Source organism: Symphodus melops, assembly GCF_947650265.1.
Source record: "Symphodus melops genome assembly, chromosome: 6".
NCBI classification, from domain to species: domain Eukaryota; kingdom Metazoa; phylum Chordata; class Actinopteri; order Labriformes; family Labridae; genus Symphodus; species Symphodus melops.
Window position 1 is genome coordinate 13,714,384 of NC_136696.1, and position 27,278 is coordinate 13,741,661.

At 41.5% G+C, this 27,278-nt stretch overlaps 1 protein-coding gene across 6 annotated transcripts in view; it reads right to left on the reverse strand.

Annotated features, from left to right (window-relative positions):
- Positions 1–293: 293 nt before the first annotated feature.
- eea1 (early endosome antigen 1) overlaps positions 294–27,278 on the reverse strand; it is a 28,218-nt gene continuing 1,233 nt past the window's right edge. The window contains exons 1-30 of one of the 6 annotated variants that reach the window (XM_079345340.1): positions 18,590–18,716; positions 16,344–16,421; positions 16,105–16,217; positions 15,961–16,015; positions 15,808–15,873; positions 15,665–15,695; positions 15,468–15,572; positions 15,173–15,294; positions 14,543–14,698; positions 13,424–13,438; positions 13,001–13,117; positions 11,444–11,782; positions 10,460–10,609; positions 9,473–9,592; positions 8,941–9,144; positions 8,055–8,255; positions 7,788–7,901; positions 7,483–7,638; positions 7,260–7,399; positions 6,764–7,094; positions 6,516–6,617; positions 6,222–6,420; positions 5,751–5,866; positions 5,471–5,656; positions 5,250–5,381; positions 4,762–4,947; positions 4,418–4,656; positions 3,256–3,376; positions 3,018–3,116; positions 294–2,915 (exon numbers count right to left, since the gene is read on the reverse strand). In XM_079345340.1, coding sequence (XP_079201466.1) covers positions 2,796–2,915; positions 3,018–3,116; positions 3,256–3,376; positions 4,418–4,656; positions 4,762–4,947; positions 5,250–5,381; positions 5,471–5,656; positions 5,751–5,866; positions 6,222–6,420; positions 6,516–6,617; positions 6,764–7,094; positions 7,260–7,399; positions 7,483–7,638; positions 7,788–7,901; positions 8,055–8,255; positions 8,941–9,144; positions 9,473–9,592; positions 10,460–10,609; positions 11,444–11,782; positions 13,001–13,117; positions 13,424–13,438; positions 14,543–14,698; positions 15,173–15,294; positions 15,468–15,572; positions 15,665–15,695; positions 15,808–15,873; positions 15,961–16,015; positions 16,105–16,217; positions 16,344–16,421; positions 18,590–18,613 — 4,137 coding nt within the window. In that variant the 5' untranslated portion in view covers positions 18,614–18,716 and the 3' untranslated portion in view covers positions 294–2,795. Of the gene's footprint in view, positions 2,916–3,017; positions 3,117–3,255; positions 3,377–4,417; positions 4,657–4,761; positions 4,948–5,249; positions 5,382–5,470; positions 5,657–5,750; positions 5,867–6,221; positions 6,421–6,515; positions 6,618–6,763; positions 7,095–7,259; positions 7,400–7,482; positions 7,639–7,787; positions 7,902–8,054; positions 8,256–8,940; positions 9,145–9,472; positions 9,593–10,459; positions 10,610–11,443; positions 11,783–13,000; positions 13,118–13,423; positions 13,439–14,542; positions 14,699–15,172; positions 15,295–15,467; positions 15,573–15,664; positions 15,696–15,807; positions 15,874–15,960; positions 16,016–16,104; positions 16,218–16,342; positions 16,422–18,589; positions 18,773–19,114; positions 20,376–21,901; positions 21,990–22,259; positions 22,305–23,809; positions 23,958–27,278 lie in introns of those variants that run through there. The other 5 variants (XM_079345341.1, XM_079345345.1, XM_079345342.1 and 2 more) reach the window with 5 other exon arrangements.

Consider the following 27,278-nt stretch of genomic DNA (forward strand, 5'->3'; position numbering starts at 1 on the left):
TTATAGTTTTCATCGTGCTCTCTGATATCACACTTTCTTCTGAAGCTTTTTTATCATTCCACATGTTCTTCACAAATATTGAGATTGCTTTGTTGCCTCAGATTATAAAACAATGGATGAATAGTTTAATGTGATATATATAATAGTTTTATAGCGACTGTGGAAGTGCTGACAAAAATCATGTTAATAAGTACAATGCTGAGATTTATAACTCATCCTTAAATGGACTTTTACATAAGTTGTTTTGTAAATGTTTTCCAAGAAAACCAACAGATACAACAAACACAAGCAAATAGAAACATACTTTAGATTTTATTTAGGTTTGTCATGATCAATAAGAAAATCAACTGATGCATGTGAACATAAATTACATTATTTTTCTCTCAGGTCGACCTGACTGGTAATACATGGTGCATGTCACAATGTTGGCCTAAGGCACACATTCACAACAATCACATATGAAGACTTAAAACATGGAGAAAAACGGTGAAGAACCAAAGGCCCATTTAGTCATCATGCATTACTGAAGAGCTACACAAAGCAAGCCACAATTCAGTGTGTACACGTCTGTGGTGCTGTCCTGTTAAAAACTGAGAAAGACACAGATGAGTTCATGAATCTAAAACCACGTGTTAAATTATTTCCATTCCTTCTTCATTACAAACATTTACAAAGATAATTATGACTGCCTTAGTTTTTTTTTTAAATGAGAAAGCCTGTATAAAGTTGGTGTTCGTGTATTTGTATGGGACATGACCAGAATACAATAAGGTGCAGATCATCTATTTTGGGTTTGAATGGACTGTACAGCTTGAAGATAAATCACAGACCCCTGAATTAAATGCCAACATGAACATAAAATTTGTGATTTCTTAAGATTTAGAAATAGTGCTTTTCCTGTGCCAATCTGAGGTAGACAACAAAACCAGAGCAACACAAACAGGCAGGTGTTCTTAAGAGCTTGAAACTGAGATGGGTGCTGTTTTTTTAATGAGCATAGAAGTTCAAAGAGCTGATTTGGTAAGCCAGGGTCTGGAACAAGCTGCGTGCTGAAAATACCAGTGTTGACACCCTGGCTTGTGGTATTTATTCGCCCAATTCCAGTCTTAAGACAATTGCACACACAAAAAGATCTTACTTATATCTGACATCATTTATAAATTATACAAAGTAGGATCAACTTTGACAGCACTCTCAGTGACAGAAAACAGTAATTCAACGCTATACCTGTGGGAGCGCCGACATCTTGAAACATTGTGTCAAAGAGACACCAAGGGCTCGGAGCAGCCGCCATTCATACAGCAACCAATCACAGCAGGCCGAATCACTGACAAACACTCTCTAGTACAGCACCATCACACATTGCCACTGTTATTGCTTTAAGCAGAGCGCGCACACACACACACACACATATATATATAGATCTAGCAGTACTCAGTGCTGTTAATTAGAAACAAGCAGCAAAAAATATATAAAATCAAAAATGCAGGCACCTTCAATGACTGCTTTACCAGTCTGCAGAAAGCACCACACAAAGAAACATGGCACAGCAAAAAAAAAAAAAAAAAGCCTCTCTGATCATAATTCAGAATGGTTCAAGATTAAATGTCGGATCCCGTGATTTAAATCAACGCTAACCCAAAGACAGGTTAAGAAAAATACTGAAATATGAAACAAAGACTGGGTTCTCATCTCGGCTGGATTCCTGCTGCAGACATTCTTTGGTCATGAAATAGGCTGAAAATTAAATTCAACAAACTGTGCTGCCGCACAAAGGAAAAACACAGTAACTAGCTAATGTCACATCTATCTCTCATGCTGTTCATTAATCCACTGGTGTGCAATTCAACTGTTTTTTTTAAAAGAGTTGATCTTTCTTCAGTTGAAGATCAAGTGTCCAAAAATATCATTTTATCGTAAAATCTGTCTGTGTGGGTCATTTTCATTGGGTTACATTAAACTTCAAAAGTGTTAACAAAAAAGGAGTGAGTTCTTTTTGAAGAGGGGAATCTACAGAACACAACGCTTATTCTGAACTCCCAACATCTTGACTTTGTATATGCTTTAAATACTGAAATGTTTATTTCATTAGACGTGAAGCGTCTCCTGTTGACCGCATGTCAGTTCCTGAATCTCATGCTGAGTAAGGCTCTTTCAAATCACATTTTTATTTACATATCCATTCTGCACATAATGTCACTTTAAAATAAAATGTTGTACTCATAACTTGTGTTTAAACTTAATTGAAATGTCAGTAGTTTCACTTGTTTTGGATAAAAGTTACCTGCGTGTACCTTTGTATGGCAGCAGGGATTTTAATCATCACTCTTACAATATTCATTCCCCCTCTCATTCTCGCAGTGTCACAGTGTCCATTCCCTTTCTCTCATGTGATGACAAATATTTACAACATACAAAGCAACCACCTCACTAATTATGCCAAAGCAAGAACAGAGACGTGAATGTGAACTTCAAAAGAAAGATGGGCGGTGTTTAGTTCTCACTGACTCCTCCCTCTGACAGTCCACAGGAGTAGCAAAGGCACAAAAACAGATACAGACAAATCCCACCACAATTCCCATCGCGCAGCTCCGATGAATCTCCATCAAAACCAGTTATTTCCCTCCACACCAGAACCAGGAGTCCTATACAGGCTGGAGTCTTTATAATGGGTCTGTCCTTTATAGTGCACATTAATTATGACAAAGACGCCCTCTTCTGCCTGCTGGAGGAGCAAGAGGAGGGGTAAAGGAGGGGAAGAGGTGTTGGGGGGGTTAAGGGATGACAGATGGATATCATTGGAGGTCATCGAAGCAGGTCTCGCAGACACGAACAGGCTTTTTAGAGGACGGCGTGAGGGCGTTCCTTGATGAACATTCAGCACAGAAAATGTTTCCACAATGTCTGCAATGGTGCTGGGGTTTCACAGAGGCGGAGGGAGAGAGACAGAGAGAGTGCAAGGTGAGATGATTAAGCGTGAGTATTTTACCTGTAAGAATGCATCTTTGCTCAATTACCTTCCTGACTGTGACAGAAAAGCCTTTCCCACAGGCCATGCAGTTCTGCACTTCATGATCCTCCGCCCACTTCCTGGTCAGGGACTGGGACTGCTTGATCTTAAAATCACAACCACGAGAGTTAAAATCAGAGCATATCACTTTAATTAATGATGTAACGCACCCTTAGGCTGTTTTCATCGCCGTATCATTTTCTACTATACAATTCTGACAAGACATCCTGTGTTGGATTATTGACCTGTAGCGACTGGTTCTCTCTGCCCAGCTCCTGCATGGCTGCCGTCGTGTCATCCAGTTTCCTCCTCAGCTCCACCACCTTGGCCTGCAGTTTCTCTATCTCGCCTTCACCCTTGACACATCTGAAAGAAAACCGCAGCACACTGGTGACGATTTGTTTGCACTCATTGTTTGTGGCTCAGGAGAATTTCCAACTGCTTAAGCGACTCTAATTGGCTGCAAAATAGGTTTGTAATGGATACTCTAAACGCACAATGATCAGGAGGATTTAAATTGGATCTCGTGGGTTAAGCTTATTGAGCATGCCACACTGTGGTTAGCAAATGTATCTCTAATTTGAATACCATCTTGACTACTTGAGACAGCACTCATTCTCCTAAGCATCCAGGCAGCACTCGCTCATTAGTCAGACATCAGATTGTAGTCTTGTAAAAAGACAACGTGACATGCAAGCACAGCCTCAAGTGATGCTTAAAATGCATGAAAGTGTTATACTAGTTAATGTACGCACCATAGACATTATGATAAACTGTAAACAGTGCATAACAAGAGCAGTCTGTCAATCAAGAGCTATGGATCGCAGCATATTGATATGAACAAAGGAGTCCGGTTCGGCTTCAAAGTTAGCGTTTGTTGCGAATCCTGTTAGCTTCGTGCTCATGGTGGATTCATATTGGATATTGAGGCTCTGTTCCTGCTCTGTATGTAAAGTGTTGCACGATAAAGTTAGATAATTGACACAGTATCAATAAAGTTGATGGACTGAAAAAAAAAACAACACAAATTGAACATACAGTATACTGACTTGAACCTGCTGAGACACATTCCTGCAGTCAAATGTCGACGTTCAGCTCCCTTAGTCCTGACGGGTTCGTTACATCGCCTCATTTCTTTTTTTGTGGGTGTTGTGATGGCTCACGCAAAAGCCTGTTATTATGGCGTCATCTTTTCATTCATTTGCATGGTAATTTAATCAAAAATGGTTCTGCCCGAGGAAATGGAGGCCTTTATAAATCAAGAATAGAAATTCAAGGTTGTAGGAGAGATATGGTCTCAGGATGACTGATTACACAAAGATGTATGAACCCCTTATAACGACGGATACAAATGACTTTCTTATAAAAGACCTCGTATGATATTTGTATAAAAACTAATCCGGTCACCTTTCCAGCAGAGCTCGCCTCTCGTCCTGGTTGTTCTGCACAGTAGCCTCCAGCACGGCGATCTCCCCCCTCAGCTCGTCCGTCTGCTTCTCCAGCTCGCCCACTCTCCGCTGACTGCCCTGCCACTCTCTCTTCAGCGTGGCCACGTTTTCATTCAGAGCCGTCACCTGCACACCCAGCTTAGCCTCGGCCTCCTCCCCACGCTTCACCTGCTCCTCTCTGACTCGCTTTTCTGCAATCTTTGTCAGGACAATGTCGAAAAGAGGTCAGAAGAGGGGAAGAGGATGATATTTAATCCGCTAGTTTAGAATAATTGGGTGGGATTTTGGCAGATGTGAGCCTACCATCTGATCCTCCAACTGCTTTGTTTTGGCAATGAGCTGCTCCTCTCTCTGGCTCCTGCTGTCCCTGGTGGCCTGGTGCTCCTCCTTCTCCTGCTCGATGCTTTTCTGGGCTGCCTCCACCTGACTCTGCAGCTCCAGCTTCTGCTGGATCAGCAGCTGTTTGGCTTCCCGCAGCTCACCCAGCTCCTAAAAAAAAAAAAACACAGATAAGTGGCTGAATTTTTTTTAAAGGATTAATCGATCGGTAAAGTTAAGAAGGTAAGCAGGTTTTAACTCTGACAAGTCTGAAAAAAATCCAGGCTCATGTAAATTCTCAGCCAAACGGAAGAATGTGGCCTGATGACCTGCATTTTCTCTAACTTGAGCTGTTTACATAAGACACAAGCATGGGAAGCAGGTCATTGAAACCAGTAGTAGATAAAAACGGCCTGCTGATCCGTTCGACACAAATACAAATGTTAGCTTTAGCTTCTTTTAAAGTGACTGACCTTCTCGCTTTTCTCCGTCAGTGCTTTTAATTCAGACATCAGTCTGCTGTTATTCTTTTCCAGGGCACTCTTGGCTTTGTTCATCTCCTCCACTTTACTCCTCTCCTTCTCCAGTACCTCCTTAACTTGACCCTGAAGGTAGCACAAGACAGATTCAATTAACTTAATCACATCAAGTCCTTTCGGTGACACGTCTGCGTCACTGCATGTCTTTTACTCACCTGTTGCTTCTGTACTTCCTCTAGCGTTTGTTCATGCTGCTGAAGCTTCTGCTCCCGTTTAACCAGCTCCTGCTCCAACGATCCCCGGCTGGTCTGAAGCTCCTGGATCTGGGCCTCCAATCCAGTTTGATAAGTCTGGTTAGCAGCCAGCTCCTCCTGAGCCACCTTCAGCTTCTCCACTGATGCCTGCAGCCAGAGAACAGTACAGTTCAGTCAGCAAGGAGGGTAAAGAGAGAAGTTTTAACAGCATGAAGCACTTCTAAAATCAGCATTCATCTACCTTTAGGTCTTGACGCAGGGCGGACACTTCAGACTCCTTGCCGTAGAAGTCCGACTGAAGCTTAGTGAGGCTTTCCTGACTTAGTGACACCTGCTCCTTCAGCTTACTCTCCTCTTCTGCCTGGAGATTCAGACACACACATCAATGAATACATTCTTCAGGTTCCCATTAGATAGATTCTTTCACAACAACTCTGTGGAAGATAAGAATTAAAATCAACTTCAGGAGTATGAAGCTTCAATACGCAGGATTGAAATGTCATCTGTTTTCATCCTTGCTGTTAGTTTTCTGTTATCTTTGTCAAAGTAAAGCCTTTGTTCTTTGTTTTTTTGCTCATTGGTATTCTTGTTTGTTTTGAATGTCACTAGTTTGTCGTGTTATTTCACCGACAAAAACACCACAATTACAGGACACAAACACTTCTGGATGAAGTCAGCTTGTAAAAATTGTTTTTGTTTTTTTAAATGCTACTTGCCTTCTTGACATTAACCTCCTTTAACTCTGCGACTTTGCTCTTCAGTTTCTTCACCTCCTCCTCAAAGGACCCCTGGGTCGTCTTCAGTTGCGCCCGCAGCTTCTCCGTCTCATTCTCTTTTTCCTTCAGCGCCTCCTGCGTCTTTGAGTTTTGCTGCTCCACTGTGGTCAGATGCACTTTCAACTTTTTCTCTGCCTGATATGTATAAACACAAAAAACAAACGGGCTTAAAAAGGTGTTGCATCTCAAACAGCCTGGTGAGTCTTCATTTTTGTTTCGCCTGATGTTACCTCTTTCATCTGCTCCAGCTGCTCTTTCGATTCTTTCATCGCCTTGGTGATGGTCTCATGGCTCTTTAGAAGCTCCTGTCGAGCCTTCTCGTTGGACTTTTCCTGAAGGTTAGACACATCAATGTCTTGGTGTTGTAGGCTGGAGTTTATTTATTTCTCTTTCTTTCGAGACAAATTTCCAAAGGTGAAAGAAAAAAAAAAAAGCAGATTGTTTTTGACTCTTTGACTGTTGATCTAATAAAACCTACCTTTTCTCCCATGGCTGATATATGTTTCTTCCTCTCTTCATCCAGTTGACTCTGACTCTCTTTCAGGGCTTTGTTAGCCTTTCCTAGACTCTCCTGTGTAGAGGCGAGCTCCTTTCTTTGAGCCTCTTTCTCCTGCTGTGCTTTTTGTAGGTCTGCCTTCAGACTCTGAGCTTTCCGGTCCAGCTCTGCATGCCTAGTCTTTCCCTCCTCAGTCACCTTGTCAAGATTCACCTTCAGAGCAGCTTTTTCTTGCTCAGTGTGCTCCTGCTGCTGCTGAATATCACTCAGAGCTGCTGCTTTTGCCTTCAGTTCCTCTTGCAGTGTTGTAGCCCTTAACGGAGTAAAACCGATTCATTGTGTGTTACAACGAGCGGAAAGCACTAATGAGATTACTCACATCGCAAAGATCCAACAACAAGAAAATTCATGTAAGTCCAACTGTTTGCAATGTTATCTGTATCTTATAAAAGTAATGCATTAGCATAGAAAGTCTCACCCTGCTTTCTCTGTTTCCAGAGAGCGCTGCAGCTCCTTGGCTTTCCGTTTAACCTCCGACCCCTCTTTCTGGAGCTTCTGCACTTCCTTCTGCACCTGATCTCTCGTGGCCTGCAACTCCCCGACCTGTGACTCCAGTTTCTATCAGGTTAGAGCAACGGATGCATTAGTAAACTGGTGTGCTGAGCTGGATTCCTACCTACCTGCAATAACTCATCACCAACCTTATTGAGGCCCTCCAGCTGCTCTATCCTCTGTTCTGAAGCCATTAGTTTGTCTTTGCACTCCTTCAGACTCGTCTCCAGCTGTGCGCACTGCTCCTGTCTCTCCTTGAGCCTTTGGGCCTGCTCTTCCACCTTCTTCTGTGCTTTATTCAGCTCCTGCACAAGCATCGAGAGAGGTAGGGAGGGAGCAGGATGAGGACAAGTAAGAGAACGACACTCCTTCATTAGGAGTGTGTTACGTTACAACAGACACATCTGCATTTTACACTGAACGTTAGCATCAGTGGCACGACGACTGCTTTAACCTGCTGTTTGTCCTGCAACGCATGCTGAGCTGTCTCCAGGTTGTTCTCCAGGTTAGCCTTCTGTGCAGCTCTGGCTGCCTCTGCAGACAGCAGCATCTCTGTTTTTGCCTTCAGCTGGTTGGGAAACAGAACCACAAAACAAAAATTACATCCTACGGGACAACATAAGGTTGTGATCAGCCATTTGATTTTTAAAAGCCTATAAAAATAAAGGAAAAAAAAGTATTATAATATTATACACTTTGATATGCTTGTGAAGGCACGAACCTGAGCATCCAGCTGTGCCACTTTCTCCTTGCTGTCTGCCAGCTGAGTGGTGAGTTCGGTGACTGACGTTTCCATGGTTGTAGCTCGGTCCTGAGCTGATCGCACCAGGGTCTTCTGTTCTTGGACCTGCTCATGTAGGTTATCCTGGGCCTGCTTGTTGCTCTCTGACTGGTTCTTCAGCTTGTCCGTCAAATGTGTCACCTTCACAACCAACACATTTAGAGTTAACGTTAATATCGTGCAATAAAAAAAGAAAATTCCGCTCTACTCAGGCTCCGTTTACACGGAGACGCTGTGACAGAAACGACCCCGCTCCGGATTGGAAGTACACACCGTCTACACTGCAGGTCTTGCCTGAGTGAAAACGATGTAGTTCTCACGCCCGGCCAGCAGTGGGCAGTGGAACTTTACAATGCGACACGTGCGACACTCACCAGTACAACCACTTCCTCCACAACATCCTCTAGGGTGCTTGTTATCCCAGAGCTTACCTAAATGCCGCGTATGGTCGCCCTGTGCTTGGGTAAAGGTTGAACTATTTGCCGCAAGTATTCGATGCTCTTTCAGCGGCGACACACACAACGTATCATATCAAGGTTCTGTTTTAAGAGACTATACAACACGAATAGCTGCTGAAGTAAGTTTGTTCTCGGCTACGGCGCATGTCCAAATCTATGGGGGGGAGGTGGTGAGGTCATCGCAGCCTGAGAGTGTCGCTCCACCCTGGAGGTCGAATTCAAAAGCTTGCGTCTTCACCCCCGTGAAACACCGACGCCGTGTGAACGAAAGGCCAATCCGCTACTCAACTGTTTCGTCTTACTGTCCCAGCGTCTCCGTGTAAACAGGGGCCTTAGTTGTAGTTGTGATGAAAATGGTGTGCACCGACCTGTTCTTGCAGTGCGTGGTTTTTCTCTTTCAGCTGGTTGAGCACAGCCGTCTCTCCCTCCCCGGCTTGTATCTTGGCACACAGGTCGTCTCGCTCCGTTTCCAGCTGGCTCACGATGTCCTTACTCTTTTGTAGCAGAGCCTCCAGATTCTGAATCTTCTGGTCCTTGTCGCCGATCTGACGCAGCACCTGCTCCAGGTCGTTCTATCGCATGAAAGCAAGCGAGGAAGTAGAGAAGTCGCAGTCGGCATTTTGGCAGAATTATTCTTTGTTTTTGTGTGACCCATACAGAGGCTTTATATCGATAACTCAAGTATCTCAATCGGACTACAAGTGTCAAACTCAGTCTAAGGACGCACTCACACTAACAAAGTAGTCCCGTACCGTGCTTAAGCACTCAAATGAACTGGACTTAAGGGGTGAAGCGTGCTTGGGCACAGTACGGCTTGCCTCATGTGAGTGCGCCCTAAATCATTATTTTTTTTAAATAATATTGAATAAAAAAAATAGAAATGTTTCTGCTGATTGGTACCTGTGCCTCTCGGAGTTTGCCGTTGGTGTTTTGCTGCAGCGCCTGCAGCTCCTGGTGCTGCTGCTTGGATTTCTCCAGCTGGTGCTGCAGGTCTGTGTTCTTACTGACACTCTCCTTCATCTAAAGAAGCCAGACACAGAAGCACTTTTGAATTCCTTTTATCTCTTTTCTAAATCCCTTTCAACACAAATGCACTGTTACTTCCCTGTAAGCAACCTAAACCAAGGCAAGGCAATTTTATTTATATAGCACTGTTCAGACACGAGGCAATTCACAGTGCTTTACAGACATAACAACAGAAAAACATTAAAACAGAGTTTAAATAATAATAATAATAATATTATTATTATTATTATTATTATTATTATTAAAACAGAGTTTAAGGAAAGAATGCAAAATACATCATTAAAAGACGGGGATGCAGGTGAAAATACTCGATAAAGGAACAACTGTTAAAACTATTAAAAAAGGAAGAATGTGTTGCAGTAAGGCAGACAGTATATTTCTAATTGAAAGCCTGAGCGAATAACAAAGTTTTAAGGCCTGATTTAAAGGAGTTGAGTGTGCCGGCAGTCCTCAGTTGTTCAGGGAGTTCGTTCCACAGTTGAGGAGCGTAGTGACCTAACGCTGCTTCACCTTGTTTGGTTCTGACTCTGGGAACACTGAGTAAACTTCTTTCTGAGGACCTGAGTGGTCTGGATGTTTTATATTCTACAAGTAGATCTGAAAAAACCAGTCTTCTTAACGCCCCGTTGGTTTAGATTGGTTTGATTCTGGGTGATCTTTGATCTTTATATTATCTCTTGGTCATCTTTAATCTCAAAGGCCGCTTCCTTGTCTTTTTAACTGATCCAGCTACCTGAACATATCTAAAACAACACTTAAAACAACAATCATACTTTGTGATAATCACTTAAAATTAGACATGTATTTACATTTGCTCTGTAGCTCCCCTGTTGGAGCTTAAACGTTTCATCTGATGCCTACCTGTTCTTCTGCTCGGGACAGTTTGAGCTGCAGGTCAGCTGCTTGCTGCTCCCGATCCTTTAATTTCTCCCCGGACAGCTGCCTCTGTTCTTTGAGTCGACCCTGTACCTCGCCCAGTTGCCTCTCAGCCTCTAGCAGCTTAGCATGAAGCTAAGAAGAGCAGAGAAAGAGAGCGAGAGGGCATGATGGTTAAGAGGCCGAGCACAAGACCACAAAGCTCATAGAAAGGAGTGCAGCAGGTACTTGAATGAGGAAAGGAAAAGTTATTCACACAGATTACGTCATGACATGTGTGAGCATTAATAAGTGCTCATTTCCTTTTATGTGCCTGTGCTGTTGAGTTTTCTTCTGCTTTTTGATAAGGTGTTTATATGCAAAAAAAGATTTTTCGTCACAGTTGGTTTTTGCAGATGACTTTAGAGCAGCATGCTGTAATCATAACTACACCACTCTTTAAACAAATCCCTGGTTTCACAATAAATAAATAAAGCGCCTTGTATTAGGAAATAACAAAAGACCAGAACTCATTATAAAACATGAGATTATCAGAATTCAAAGTCATACAGTTTGATGTTTGTCTGTTATGAATGTGTAATAGCATTAGAAGAGTCCATTAATGGTGGAGGTGCTGAGTTAGCTCAAACAATGCTCTTTTAGTCTGGATAGATAGAAACAACATCAAATGCTGGATTGTTGCTTTGCATTCTTCTCCAGAATATCAGAGTCTCCATCAGTGAGATTTTAGTAACTATCAAACAGTCTGATCAAAATGTAAACATATGAGTTGTACCATATGACTTTAAAGACATCAAAGTCTAAACCCAATTGGCTCAATGGAGCAGACATTGGTGACATGTTAAGAAAGCGCTGACCTGTTAAATACCTAAAACATTTCTATGTTGTTTTTCGTGTCATTAAAAATGAAGATGCTTTTTGAAGTTGTCCTGATTGCAGTTTATCTGTGTGTCTCTTTGATCTCCCCACCTGTCCAATCTCACTCTGCTGCTGAGCACCGTGGCTCTCTTTCTCTTCTCTTTGCTGTTCCAACTGTTTTCTCTCCACCTTCAGCTCTGCGTGCTTCACCTCCAGCTCCGTAATCTCACTCTTCAACTTGGCTGCCTCCTCGGCCCTCTCTCTTAGCTCCGCCTGGGCCTTCTGCAGGGAGGCCTCGGCCCCCGAGGCTCGAGCCTGGAGCTCTTGAACCTCCAGCTCCCTCTCCCTCAGGCTGCCTTGAACACCCTTCTTAGCGGTTTTCTCAGCTCCCAGACGCTCCTCCAGTTCCTGATGCTCTTTCTCCTTACGTGAGAGCTTCTCAGAAAGACTCTGTGAGAGGACAAGAGGATAAGATTAGGCAGATGATGGGGTTGAAAATTTAGTATATAAGGAGGTGTTTCTGAAAACGTCTGAAGAAAGTTGATTCTGATGAAAAGGATAAAGATAGACAGTGTTTCATATATTAGGGATTGTTTACATTTTCAAAGTGCTCGCTTTAATAAGCTCCCTGTCCCTTCTAAATTCAGACAGGTTGCGTGACAGGAGCTCTTCAAAGGCACAAACACCCACTCCTCATGTGATATGAGTTATGGAAAAGAACAGTCAAGAGTATAGCAGGGTATGGCATCTCTAGGAGGAGGTTAACAACATGTGACTTCAAATACCGCGGTATGTGTACAGCACTTGCCCTGTGGCTGACAGTACACTTGGCAACAAGGTGATAAAGAACAAAATGTTGTTAATAGAGGAGTGGGCTGCTAACTAGAGGAGTGTGACAGGGCACCTACACTCTCTGCAGGCCTCCACAACAGCTGGCCCATGTTAACAACCCTGTGTAGAAACTTTCAGTGATGTCACCCCCTTGTTTCTTTGTCCCTCGCCTTCTTGTCGCCGTCCTTCTCTTGTGCCATTGTAGAGCTCTCCTCTCTAATCAGACCAATAGAAGCCCTGCCTGTCTGTCCACTTCCTCATCCACTGTGTTGCGTTGTCTGCCTCCTTCATGAGATGAGGATCTGTATCAGGTGTCAGGGTATCCAGTTGGGAGTAGGGCGGCGAAGGGTGGAGCTGTGACTACGGAGCTCAGACTCTGTGCTCAACCTTCTTTACCTGACAAAATACTTGGCAGGGAGGACACGGCATCCCTGATTTAATCTCTGGAGGCAACCCTTTGCTGCCAAGTGTGATTGTATTTCAGTCTACCTGACAAAGCACACGTTGACTTGCCACCTGCTGGTGTAATTATAGGGCTGTATTTTCATTTTATATTTCTGTACCAGATGTCTAAGTTACCAAAGACAGATGATGATGATGATGATGATGGTAGAGCAATACGGAGAAAATCATCGGAGAGAGGGACAGAAATAGATAGCTTAGTCTGTACATGACAACAGGCTCGTTAGCATCAGGGAAGTCATAGAAATGTGATTTTAATGTTGTATACTGTAGAGCAGAGGGTGTAATAGAACGGTTTGTGTTCAGTAATCCGCACTACATTACGAAACGCAACGTTTTTTTTTGTTTGTTTGTTTCTGATGCTGCGTGTGTCACCTGGCTTTGCTGCTGCAGATTGTTCAGACTGCTCTGCAGCTGGTGGATCTGTTGAGTGTAGACGGCTGCTTCCTGCGGACCCTTCTCCAGCTCGGCTTTTAGTTGGGATATGGTCATCTGCAAGAAAAAGAGAGAGAGAGAGAGAGAGAGAGAGAGAGAGAAAAAAGAGATTAACTTTTTTGTAAGCCATTAAAGCGAACACAGTCACAGACCTGAAGCATCACAATGAAGGATTGAAATGATAAAAACGTAAACATGCCCAACAAAAATAAGTAACACAAGAGACTTCTGTCTCACAACAAATATGAAGAGGGATCGTTGTGTTAAAAAAAAAAAAAAAAAGTTTTGAAATCTGGAGGAACTCAAAGTGTTAAAGTAAAAAGATAAAAACTTGGGGCCAGTTATAATTAACAGCATCTTTACCTCCAGTTTACGTATCTTGAAGAAAGAGTGGAGAGGGATACAGTGTGTGAAGAAGATGGGGGAGAAAGAGACATAGACAAAGGTAAGTCACAACACTACAGCACCACACTCATGTACAAAACGAAGCAGTTGCTGCTGGGAGGAGAGAATAACACTCAGCTCCATATGTAGAGCGTGCTGATGTCTAAGTCTGCAGAGACTCAGTCCTCTGCCTGAATCTTGTGCTTTTGTTTTGGTTGACTCAGGACGATGCATTTCCCCCAGCCAATGATAGCGCAAATATTGCAGGCAAGGAAGTAAACATCGAATCACAGTGAGGCAAAATGCCTCGTAGACAAGCTTGTTTCAAAACAAGGGTAAATCTTGGATTGGCTTTCACCCGTGCAGTTGCTCTGCTTTCTGTTGAAACAGGCACGTGCCAAACACTGACACTTAGCTTGTGCTACAGTAGCATGCTAAATTATCTGCTTCTTTCATTACAACAAGGCAGCCTGCACTGCAGCTGCAGGCAGTAAACCCGACACGCTTAGTCCTGCAGTGGTCATGTTCTGGTGGCAGTGAGCCAAGTAGCAGGGCCCCAATTTGAATGATGCGTTTACAAGCTGCAATGAACATTGGTACCATGTCAAACCTTAAATGGATCAGCATCTAGCTATGGGAGCATTAAGCACAATATGGTTGAAGAAGTTGGAAAAAGATGAGAAGTAAGATGCATTGCATTGAGGCCTTACGATGCCTGACAGAGTTCTACAAACACTCTTCTTTTAGGGATAAAAATAAGCAGGAAAAAAGGCTGAATTATTGACCAGGCGTTAATTAGTGAGATTAAGGCGCAAAGCAAGCTGTACATAATTTTAGTACATCAAAACTGATTCTGTAAATATTTCACCGTTAGCTAATAACCTGTAGTAATTGGAAGGGAGAGAGTGTAAAATACAAAAATAACTCCACAACAACGGCAAAAACTTGGCGAATATCATGTCAACTGAACAAGTGAGTGTGTTCGTGTGTTTCTGGCGAGAACATTTAAAGAGTAGCAGCCAAGCGGGCACCTGTCAGGGAAGGGTTTAGAGAATCAGCGGACCTGTACTGAAACATTGAGGGTTTCCCCGACCTCACCTCTGAGGTAGTGTAGTTAGCCTGCAGCTGCTCATAGTGTGTTCGGAGGCGTTCCGACTCCTCCTCCCTCTCGCGGGTCATACTGTCCATCAGTGTCTGGACCTGCACCAGCTCCTTCTGCAGCACCTCCACGTCCTCCACTCCCGGCCGCTGCAGCTAGGGGGCAGAGTGGGAGGAAGAGTGTTAAAAGTCAAAAACTGAACAGATGACCTAAGTGACAGCTGTGCTGTCTGTGGTTTTACACTTGGCAACACTGTAATGCTGAGAAGGATCATTCTAGCAGACTGATGAAAAGAACAGTAGCTTTTGCCTCTGCTTGAAACTCTAAAACCTAACTTATGTGTGTATAAAAAAACTCTTAACTGTTCAACAGGCTCTTTTGATATACTTGATGGGTTGATGTTCTGTTTCACGTTTCTATGACAACAGCGAGGGTATTTTCTTATTGAGATTTGCTTTCATCCTTTCCCCCCAAAACAGCTCGGAGCCAAACAGATTTCATGGTGACGATTCAACAGTTTTCTTTTCAGACTTGAAAGCGTAATGTTTATAAAAAGAAGGGTCAATACAAAGAACAAAAAGTAAGTGGAAAGGATGAGTGAAAAGCAGAAAACTATGCGTGTGTTGTACCAGTTCTGTTTGGAGTCTCTCGTTCTCCTGCTTCTCTTTCTGTTGCTGCTCAGTCAGTTTGGCCAGCCTCTGGTCAGCAGCCTCCCTCAGGCTTTTCTCCTCATCGTAGCGGGATTTTAAATCTGATTCAGACATGAAAGAAAAAAAGGCCATTTGTGAGGCTAAATGTTGAAAAATGAACGACTTGAGTAAAACAGGACACAACGGATGGACTGAGCTTAACTGTAGTTGAGTAAAAGACTTTCTTCAACGTTGTTGTTTAATTGCATCCCCAGTCCAATCGCCCCACACTTACCTACTATCTCTGTGGCCAGCTGGGCAGCCTTCTGCTCAAACAAGTCTTTCAACTGCTTGATGTTGAACTTTTCTGTCTCCGCATCATTTAATTTCTTTTCAAGGACTGAGGGGGGGGAAAAAGAGCACTGCACATTAGAAGTCTTCAATGAGTGCCATCTTTTTTTCTGAGGCATTTTACGTATAAAAGATCCACACCTGAATCGTCTGAGCCTGTCTGCCCGTCATTCTGTGAAATCGAGAAAAAGAGAGAAACATGTACAGTAATCGTAAGAAATGTCTTGTGAAGCAGGAAGAGCAAACAATGTACGTAAACATGTTAGACATCTTGAAAGAATTACTTGCTTCAGGTGTCCCTGAACTTTGTCTAACTCTTTCTTCAGCTCTCCGGAAAACCACCTTTCTTCCTAGAAGACAAACACAGACACAATCAGGTGTTTGGAAGAGTCGGCACCGTGTCCACAACGCTCTGCTGGGTGAGGGAACCGCTATACCTTCAGAGAAGTGTGCAGGTCTTGAACCTCTTGCCGCAGCATTGTAAGGTCTTCCCTAAAAGAGGACAGAGTATAAAAACAAGTTGTGCAAAGGGGAACCTCTTTACCATAACTAGTCTGACAGTGGTATTTTTAATGTCTCACCGAGTGGGGGCCACGTGAGCGGGCAGATCGCCGGTGTCATGGAACAGCTCATAGTGCTTGAACAGCTCCTCTGCAGAGTTATGAGACTTCATGCACTGAGGACAGATGAAGCCCTGAACACAGAAACACACCATCAGAATCAAACCATTGGCAATAACTTATTGAACAGATTGAATTCTGCCGAGTAGAAAGAAAGCACACATTTATGAATGAAGAAGGCGACCAAGTGGATAAGTTACCTCTGATGTCTGGTCATGGTTAAGGTCTGTGCTCGGCTGCTCTGACTCTGCGTTCTGGGAGCCTCCCTTCCCAGGGGTCTGGAGTGAAGGACAAACAAAGTACTTAAAGCATGGAAGAGAGAAGGGTTTGGTAACAGTTGTATACATGTTGGCATGTTCCATGTTTTGCACCACTGATTCTGATGCATCAGATCTTTTATGCTGTTATTTGCATCTTAATCAATGTTGAATCAAAGAGAAAAATAACTCATAAGAAGCCTTCAACAGAGTCCTGTCTCATACGTGTAAAGAACACATTTGGTTCTGGAGGCATCTAATAAGGATCAAACCTTTCTTTTGAGAATGAGATAGACTCCCCCTCGCTGTTCTGTGCCATACATTTAGAATCTGCTTATTTTAGACATGTGTATCATTAAACAACAATAATATGGAAGATAAACTTGTTTAAGTTAGGAAAGTGTCATAGTCATATTAGACAGTCTGTGCAGCAAAAGTGAAATGTCAGCTATTTGAACTTCCACATGTAACTCTGTTTTTTGCTGACTTTTAACACTAATGCGTTTGGCTTCAAGAGCTACTGCATGTTTGACCGCGCCCTTCAAAATATTGTGTCGTCAAGTGTCAGTCAGAGGTTTTATTACCAAACACTCCCTGTCATTGATATTATTTTATGTGGAAGATGTGAGATTGATTTTATTTTTATTTTTTTATTAAAAATCAACCTACTCTCACTACAAGAACAGTGTGAGTTGTTTAGGCTGATGATTGACATCGTGAAAGGGTGGAAAGTGGCACCTGCATATTGGGAGAAGGACTTTGAGCTGCTCGTCTTACAGGGCTGTGATACTACGCATTAGCAACATGGAATGATCTTTGACCCAGTTCAACCAAACACAAGCATTACAAGGTACCACGCCCACTTCACCAAAATAAAGGTATTTAATTAAACAACAACAAAAGCATCCTATATTCAACATATTTAGGGAAGAGATTAGGAATGCCACCTGACAAATCTGGCAGTTGTTTCTCTTATTTAAAAATACTATTTTTACAACACAATATATTAACAACGATATAAAGAAAAGCTGCTGTTTTGAAAAATGGCTTTTGTAGCAAAAAAAAGTGCGTGGCTGCTCTGAATCCAGTAAATGTTCCTGTGCAATTGTGCATACATAAGAACTTAAGTGTTTTTTTTCTCGATAAATTGACAGGGTAGCTCTAACACAATAACAGAAATAAAACGTGTTTCTAATCATAGCCTTCGTTATGTTGTTTTTTACATCACACACCAAAGCAGTTCTAACATTATAATGGAGGATTCATGTTCATTAAGAGTGATCCCTCTTGAATCAGATGTATTGCCTCTGCTGTCATAGTATTCTGTGTGAATAACACTGACTGGGTATAGATTTGGGAATGAGGCAATTGTTGACGTAACATGTTATTTCGTTTGGCTTCCCAAAGTAAAACACCAGTCTAACAAACCTTGACCTAAGGCAAAGTACTAAAGGTCAGACTGTCTATGGGTTAATAGGCCGGGACTTCACAGTGTACACAATGATGCCGTTTTCGGCAGAAATGCCCTGTGGTAAATGTAGTCCTAATTAGTGGCTGACCATGGGGCTAAAATGTGCTATCATCCCTTGCACATTATTATAAAAAATGGATAAATCCAAACGACTATGATGCCATTAATGTTGATAATGAAGCGGTCAGCAAGCTGAGTGGCTAACATCAGCGTTAGCATGTGATGACTGAGCGATGAATTAACATATTGCAATAACTGAGCTAGTTAGCCATGAAGGAAAAGCATCTAAATAAAAGCTTCCACGATCAGCCAGGTTGGCTAACCTAGACATTCCTTGCTCCAGCAACTCTGGCTATGTGGGTCGATATCAAAGAACAGTTAGTTTGCCACTAGGTTATAAAGACAGGCACTAAGTTAGCCTGCTACATGTATGTCAACACTAGCATCAATCAACTGAATCCAGTTAGCATTTTGAAGCTAGCTATGTCAACCTTACAAAGTGGGCGCTTGATTTGCCCACTGAGTGGAGACGGAGTGGCGGGGTGTAGTCTTTATCGCGTAACCCTCATTCGATAACAGAAAGCCGTTCAACCCGGCACACGCTGTGTGTTAAATGTTGCGTCTCCACCCAGAAAAAGGCCTGTGGCTCCAAAGGAAAACGATTCGATTTAAGTACACAAAAGACAACACGGCTGACATTTCCGAATCACAAGCTTACCATTTGAAGTATCCTCCGTAACATGGCCCAGTGTGTGTTTGTCTTGTCAGAAAATCCAATCGGTTTTTCCAAATGCCAAGTTTACGTCGCTGTATAACGAACACCTGATCAGGCTCGGGCTCAGGCTCAGGCGGCGGATGGGCGGGTCATGCAGGGGATGTTGAAGCGGGGCAAACATCTTTACTGAATAAAGAAATGATCACTCACATGCACTACTCTTGCAATGTTTTTTTATTCGTGGTAAAAAAAAAAGTGAAACGCAGGCATGACTGTTTTTTTTATGTTGATGTTTTATTTACAGTATGATGATGAATAGCAGAATATTCCAGTCACACATGCACGGATAGCCTAAAAATAAATGATTACACAATGATATTTTCCATGTCAATGACAGTCAATACACAGAGTTGATCACTTTCTTTTGCTCCCTTTCTTGGATGTTGATGACACACTGACCATAACTTCTTGTCTTATTCTCTTGCCAATTTTGGGAGGGGGTATTTCCCCCCAAATAACTAAATTCACTTGAAGCATTATAAGTACTGTTTATTGAGTTTTGATAAGATTTACAACATTTTTCTAATATCTTATTTTCATAATTCCTCTGATCAGGCGCAGTGCAAGAACTATTGTTGTTTTTATAAAGGCACTGAAAAGAAACAATCAACACACCATATTTCCCTTAAAACCAAGGTTTTGATTTCATAGACACTAAGAGGTCTTAATATTTCAAACACTTCAAAAGTCTGTGTTTTTTAAGGAGATATGCATTGTCATTGATGTCTATGTGTTTACAGTGTTAAATACCACTATTCTTTGTCACATTGACCAGTTTTATGTAAATACAGAAGCTGATATAAATCTTACTGTTTCAATTTGCTGTTTATTCTACTGACACAAAAGTACAAATAAAAGGATGTTTGAGGTATAACTATGTTAGTCTCCATTTCATTATTTGAGGCTGGTTTGGATATTTGACAAATCCTTTAGTCACATTTTATCAGTGATTAGCAATGACAATCTGTTTACTCTTAAGGCTTTAATTACAGGTGGTCTAGTATAGTTTGCAATTGTTGCATCAAAAGACTTTGGCCTCAGCACACAGAGTGGACATCGGTTTTACTCCCAAAAAGAGTTGGAACAATTCACAAATGTCGCACTCTTTTTCTAAATGACTCACAGATGGGCCTTATTTGGTACAGAGTCACTCATGGGAAATGACTTCCTCTAAAAGCCAACCCTTGCCAGGGCTGGCATCCAGGATACCACAAAACATGGTGCATTGTTATTAGAGTAAAAGGATCTTTCTATTTGATAAGCAGCACAATTAAATCCTTCTTTTTTTAACTGAGATGTTAGCTGTTGATGTTTGTTAAAAAAAGAAAAAAAAACATAAAAAATCTTAAATATACCTAGAAAACCTTTTGGCACTCTACAAGCCCACTTGAAAATGGAAACAATGCTTTTCATGGAAGTCCATACTGTCCACGAGGCTGTTAGTAAGTAAGTCTCTTATTGTCTGACTCAAGTCTTCTTAGAGGAACTGCTCGCTGCTGGTCATGGTCCTATCTGTTGACTAAATCTGAGCCGCTGGAGCAAACAACATAGTGAAGTGTGTTGTCTGAAACGTGGGCGCTTGGGGTGTTACTGTTGGTAGAGTTATACATGGGACTGCAGTTAGGATTACAGGTGTCCGTAAGTGTGCGTATGTACTCTGCGTGGTCTGGCTTGTGGTTTTGGAGCACTCTGATGGCTTCATCCACTTTAAACCACTTCCTCTTCCTACCTGTAAGACAATTAATAAAAGACGAGGGCAATTGGTTAGTGTTGTGCCCCTTGAGACTTAATCAACAGTAAAGAATCATGTGACCCAGGTGACCTTTTGGTTTTCAGGGAGGATTGGCTTTGAAAGGTTAAAATAATGGTGAATGAAACATTGCTGTACGGAGTATCAGGAGCTGTCTGTCTATCTAAAAAGCACGTCTAAAGGAGCTCTCATCTTTCAAATTTATGTTCCTGAATGTTACTGAATGATATGTCTCAAGTTGACCTGTTCGCGACCTCCTTGTCATTATTTGTTTAGATGTAATTTCCTGTTATAGCCTTATCCATTGTAGTCCCTTTTTTCTTGTGTGACCTTCTGAAAAATTGGGGTCCTTGTCCTTCTCTGTGTCTTACTTACTCTCATCGCCTTTTTAGCTTCACATAGAATTTGTGGGGGTTGTCTTGTGCTTACAGCCATCAATTTGCTTTACTGGAGCCCGAGTGGAAAATGACATTGCTGACCTACTTCTGTTTTGCAGAAGAACCCCTCATGTCACAAACCTTTCAAACAAATAATCTCTCTTGTAAATCGTCAGCTGGGACTTATTTATACTTTACTGCAGACCCAAGATCCCCTTTCCTTTTCTTCCAGTAAGAAGATGATGGCTGTTCGAGAAAGACATTTTGTCAAGGCCGGCGGTAATCACAGGAAGTGTGAGACTTTATGTTTACACCCTGAAGCACACCTCCACAGGCCTTGATTGAGCTGTGGCAGTTCAGATCTTTCAACTGGTTTGCTTCTAATAAACTATATTGCAGGCTGTAAAAAAGAACAAACAAAGGCAAGAATGTGTCTTTGAACATTTCAGGACATAACAGTCCAATATTTAACTCCATTTATTCGTAAGAAAATACATCAAATTCATTTGTTAGATCTCAAGATTACACACGCTGTGCTGCGTATAATCTCTGAATACCATAAACTATTACATGGAATCTTCTTTAACTACTGCATTAAAGTAAAATAATACAATTACAAGACATTGGAGAAAAAAATAGAAAATAGCAATCACAAGTCATCAGATTTCACCTTAACTTTTTTTAAAAAGTCCAGAGATAATAGAATTGTTTCTCTTTTAATTTTGATAACTTGCTCATGTTAATGTTGACAGTAGAAAGAAAATCAGAAGCAGCTTTAGTGGCCAGGTATGTTAAACATTAAATATTAATAATTAAAAAATATATAAACAAGTAACTAAAAACTAATATGTACAAGACTGGTGAAGTGATGAATAGTGCAAAAGGATGATGAAGTAAACACAAGGTGGTTATCTTTTCAGTATTTTGATTATGATAAATGATATTTAAACATCATTTCTTTCAAATCCTTTTGCAGCACTGGCTAAAATCTAGTCTACACATGTCATCAGAAAGGTCTGTGGACATAATAATCAAAGAAATCCATCTGAGAAGTGATCTCCACGAGCCCCTGGCCAACTTATTCCTTGAAACATCATTTGTGTGAAAAACGTAAACATGGAGGCGTACCGATGTTGACAGAGTCCTCCCAGTCCTCCAGAGTCTCCGTCACTATCAGAGTGTAGACATACGTTCTGTGCTTTCTGTCTTGATTGTGCTGGAAAAAAAGACACTTCCCTTTATCAATGCAAAGCTTGCAAGGTATATTGTAAAGAGTCAAATTTATTATAGAGCACACACAAACACAAATAAATCAGCTGGATACTCTGGCTGTCTCAGACACAGGCATGAGGCTGCCTACGTAGGCATCCTAGGCATGTTAGGAAGGTTTCCAGTAAATTTGATATAGGATTTTAAACAGCATTGTATAATGTGTAGGATGTAAAGCGAGAATTTATTACTGTTTTTCCCTGACAGACAAGCTCACCTCAAAAATTCCGAGTAGTCTGCCAAGCTTTCCTTTCACACCAGCCTGAAAATCCAAACAGTAAAGAGTCATTTAAAAGATTTCTATTGGAGCAGACAGTGTTCATTAAGTACATCTTAGACTTCAGTTAGCAGTGATATGGCAGAAACATATTAGCTATGTTAAACAGGTATTTGCATCATATTCATACAGCTGCAACATCTGCAGGGCAATACGACATGGAATAAGGTGCAGCTTTTCTTTTCTTTTTTTAAGAATGACTCACAAATTAGGATGATCATTTGAGTCATTACATGACAGGAAACTGTGTGTCCTGGTTCAAATTAAGAGTCAACATTTTCTTGTGAGACAACATGAAGGGAACTAATCATAGTCTAAGTTACAGGATGACAAGACATTGACATATAGCTTTACACACATGTGCGCAGTGCACATGTCAAGATCCATTTCTGCTTAGGCACAGTTTGAAATTTTAGCCTCCAAATTTCACAGGGGAACCTCTATATCTCATCTCTATATCCTTGAGCAGAGGTTTGCAACCTGAGGGCCTAGAAGCAAATGGAGAGTTCCAAACATGTAGGGGTCGCGGCATAAGGAGCAGGGTAGAAAATAGGGGGGGGGTTGGGTGGCGGCGGCTTAGCAAAATAATGTAGGATGTTAAGACAACGTTGTCGTGGAGGGTTCAATCCATTCCAGTCAGTCTTGATGGAGAAATCTACATCCTTAGAAGAAATGTTCTGGAACATATTTTCACACTTGGCCTTTCATTTAAACACCAGCAAGATTAGCTGGGATGTCTCAATCTTTTGTGTGTCTCATTTTAACAAAACAGTGTCCATCAACAACATCCTCAAGAAAATAAGATATGTGCATGCTGTGCTTAGATTTTAAGCTCCATTTAAGTTTGAAGTGTGAACAAATTAGATACTCAAAACCACCGATCATGTCTTTAGACCAACAGAATAGAACATGGACACACACACACACACACACACACACACACACACACACCCTTCATTTCAGCCAAAACAGCAAATTCAAGGGTGTTAAATAATGCAGCCATGCATGATCTGTTAAATGCGTCAGCAGGATATTAAACACGCCGATTAAATTGTTAGCCTGCCACAGTCGTCATTCTGAAGTTCGTACATATTCAGGTACATGTTTGGTCTGGGAGGCACAGGATGTGGGTAACTGGAAACCCTTGCCAAATGTCATTGCCATACTTCAAAGCTGTCAGCACAACAGTATCCAAGGCAGAACCCTCACAGATCCCTCCAATCCCAATAAGCCGGCCAACTAACCAGCAGCGCTTCACTAAACCACAGAGCAATTAACAGGGCATCTTTGAGTATTCCTATCCAGAGCCACTGTAGACTTTAGTATGGATTTATAGACCATAACCCCAACACTGCCGTAGATATATACAGTAAGCTTTAGAAGAAAACTTAGAACAGTACAGTAGATTGTGGAAACATTCAAAAACACCAAGGTCAGCTTGTTGGATCGCTTCATGTTTAGGTTTATGACGTTCATGTTTTCAAGCTCACCTCTTCATAGGTCTCCCTGACAGCTGCCCCGCAGGGCTCCTCCTCCGGCTCCATTCCTCCTCCTGGTACAATCCAGTGGTCTGGATGCCGGCTGCTGCTCACCAAAAGCACCTTCCAAAGAGAAAGGCCTTCGTCAGGTGTCTTGCTGCTGAGTAAAGGTTGCCAAAAAACTGCATGCCCATGTTTAGAGTCCCTCCACTACTGTAAGGTGTCTTGCGGTGGGCTGAATGTGGTGCTATTCCATCAGCAGGATGTTTAGCAAACATTTTAAATGCCATTCCAGTCTCTTCAATTACTTTGTGCAATGTGAGCATGGTGTGGACTGCATGTCACGCTCTTTACAACATTATTCAAACAAGTCAACCAGAGAGGCATTTCTTTTCCACCCCTCAGCCAAATGTTCCTCCATTACTTCGGCATAAACTGAAAGCATGCTGGCCAACACAGCAACCTATAGCTTTACTACATACTGCTTCCCTGGTGCAATATTCACAAGTGCCCTCGTCTGTTGATTGTCTGCTGATTGTCTGTTGTTCGTTATTTGTTTGTCTCAAATGTCTTCAGTTAAGTTTTGCTGCTAAGAATTTTGAATTTTGCTAAATGTTTTTTTATAGTAATGCTATTTTTTTTATTGCTATTTTTTATTTAATTGTCATGTTTATGTTATTTGATATGCTTTTTTGTTTTTTTAATGTACTGCAGATTTGCACTGTGGGTTGATGAGATTGAAATTTCATCTGTGCTGTATGTTTAACATGGAGCATATTTGACAAATAAAGCCTACCTACCTACCAACTATTCCTATGATCATGAGGCAACATTACATCAGGTCTTTTTATTCCATCCACATTTTTTGCAAGCGATTAACCCCTGCATGTAATACCTCGTATTTAAGGTAGACTGTATGGTAAAACAAAAAAAGCTAACCACAAATTAAACATTGAACGCTGTTAAAATAAAGATTTAGGCATCTCTGAAACCGTTCCTCAAGGAGTACGGCAGTGCCTCATTTCTCCCATCACGTGCGCCATAAAAACACAACATACACAAACAATCTTCTTATTGAAGATTAAAAACACGAGGAGCTTTAAAACGTGAAAAATCTGTTGGTAAACAAGCACAACATCAACCTACAGCCACACACTATATGTAACTGACTTCAAACAGGCAGTTTGGTCTTTTTTGAGCGCGGTGCCCCTCTGGAGATGCAGTCATTTGACCCTAAACACTATCTGGCATCACACTGACCCACATTAAGGCCATGTGTGCATGCTCGCTGAATTCTGCCCGACATGTGCAGTCAGAACGCTCTCCCACTTTGGATAACCCCTTTATATCTCTCACTCAGCAAAGATTGCTTAAAAACCCCAAACAGAAAATCTATCTTTTTGTATATTTTAACACAAAGTGCAAACACAACTGTCCTTGCTGAGGTTCACTGGTGTTAAGATGTGTATGCATTGCTACTGAGACCTGATAGGGGAAGCATGGCAGATTTGCAAAACCGCCATTGACATCATCCTTAACTGCTGTCAAAGCTGGTTTCAGTTACAAAGAGGGGATTGTGATGAGTGAAACTTCACACTGTATGACCCTTGGCTGTTACTCAGTTTGCAAGCAGGTCAGGAGTAGGATCAAACTTTTTAAGAAATCTCAGACAAAGCTTTATGTCAACTTTTCTTTTTTCCCCTGTCAGACATCCTCTGGATTTCTCATATCAACACTTCAATGCCTTTGGATGTCACAAAAAAATTCTATCCCTCTCTGTTCTATGCATCCATAAACTCTGTCTTCTAAACTTGGATGACAGTCAATATTTACGCTTGGACAACAGGCCATCACATTCACTGAACTAAATCTGCAGTCTTAAACCTGAAGAGATAAATATTTACCTGAATGGTTTCCTGAAGAAACGTTGATTGTGCCATTTTGATTTGTGAGGATATAAATAAAGTGCATAGTTCACATTATGTTTGCAATAATCATACATTTCATGCAGTATCCTAATCTCATACTTTGATTTATAAGTCTTCTTTTAGAACACAGGCAATTCAAAAATATTAACCACCATTGGATTTTTTTTTTTTTTAATTGAGGCACAAGTCAGAGCAGAATGCACAGACATCCATAAATGGCAAAATTAAGAGACCTCTTAAAAGTGGCCTAAATTAATTACAAATAGAGTCACTTTATCATTATTTCATCTCTTATAGACATGTTACACTGTAGATAAATCATCAATGTAGTGTGAGGAAGTGCAAGTATAAGAAAGGGCCCTCGAAACGTTTTGTGCAAGGCCCTGGTTCTGCAGAAGCCCTGCCAGCTTTCTCACTGACACAAATACACACAACACACACAAACATGCACACACGTTTTCACACAAACATCATGTGGGAACTCCAGAACCCCTGGATCAGCAGTTGTCTTTCTCTAACGCAACAAAAGAGCTCAGCAGAGGAGGTGAATGACCCGGACAGGCTCCAGCACACACTCGCACCTCTGTGACAGTTCAGAAAAGAAGAAATGTAAGTCTGCAGCAGCTTCAAGAAAATCCACACCTAAGAGTGTTTCCTGTACACGCTGCTCCAGACTGATCCTCCAAGAGGTATATATCAATAAGGCAGTTTGAGTTGAATTGCAAACAAATCCAATAGCATAGCTATCAGCTCAGCTAAGGCACTATACCTTGCTGCATACGTTTTAGTTTGTTGCAATAGAGTCTCTGATAAGACAAGAATAGTTCAATATTATTGAGTTGTAATAGAAAACATACCATAATTAAAGCGACATTATAGGGGAGACCCTGAAATATTATTTGCAGTAAATGTGCAAGGATTCAGTGCGCACTGCTTATGCTCAAAGTTTGCACAACTGCATTTTGTCATCTCCCACAGTTTATTATTCTGTATGAATGGATTATCAAACCAAACGGCTTCTTTTTTTTCTGATTTTTACTAATAAAACATTCTTTGGTGGAAAGGAATAATTCTGTCTTATATATCTTCTTGATTTAGATTACTGAAATGACTTGATGTACCAGCTACAGGAGATATAATTATATGGAGAATAAACAAAACTTAATGTTTCCCCTTGTGCTAAAAGGTTGAAAATAAATGTTACAATAATTATCCTGAGTACCACCAATGTGAGATATCCTGTCTAGTATTTTTGATGCAAGCTCCCTTGTGGCAATGGACTCCGGTGGAATGTCGAGGAAGTGGCTGTAAACCTGGCATGCAGACTGGATGGATAATTTACTCATGAAGTGTGACACTTGCAGTCAAATGAAAGCACCAGCACGGCAAGCATTGTGTGAGCATTTATTTATTGTCCAGTGAAATTTAAAAAAATAAAGTAATAAAGTAAACTTTAAGCGTATGTCAGCTATACAGAAAATCATAGAGAGAGAGAGAGAGAGAGAGAGAGAGAGAGAGAGAGAGAGAGAGAGAGATGGGGTAGAGGAGAGAGT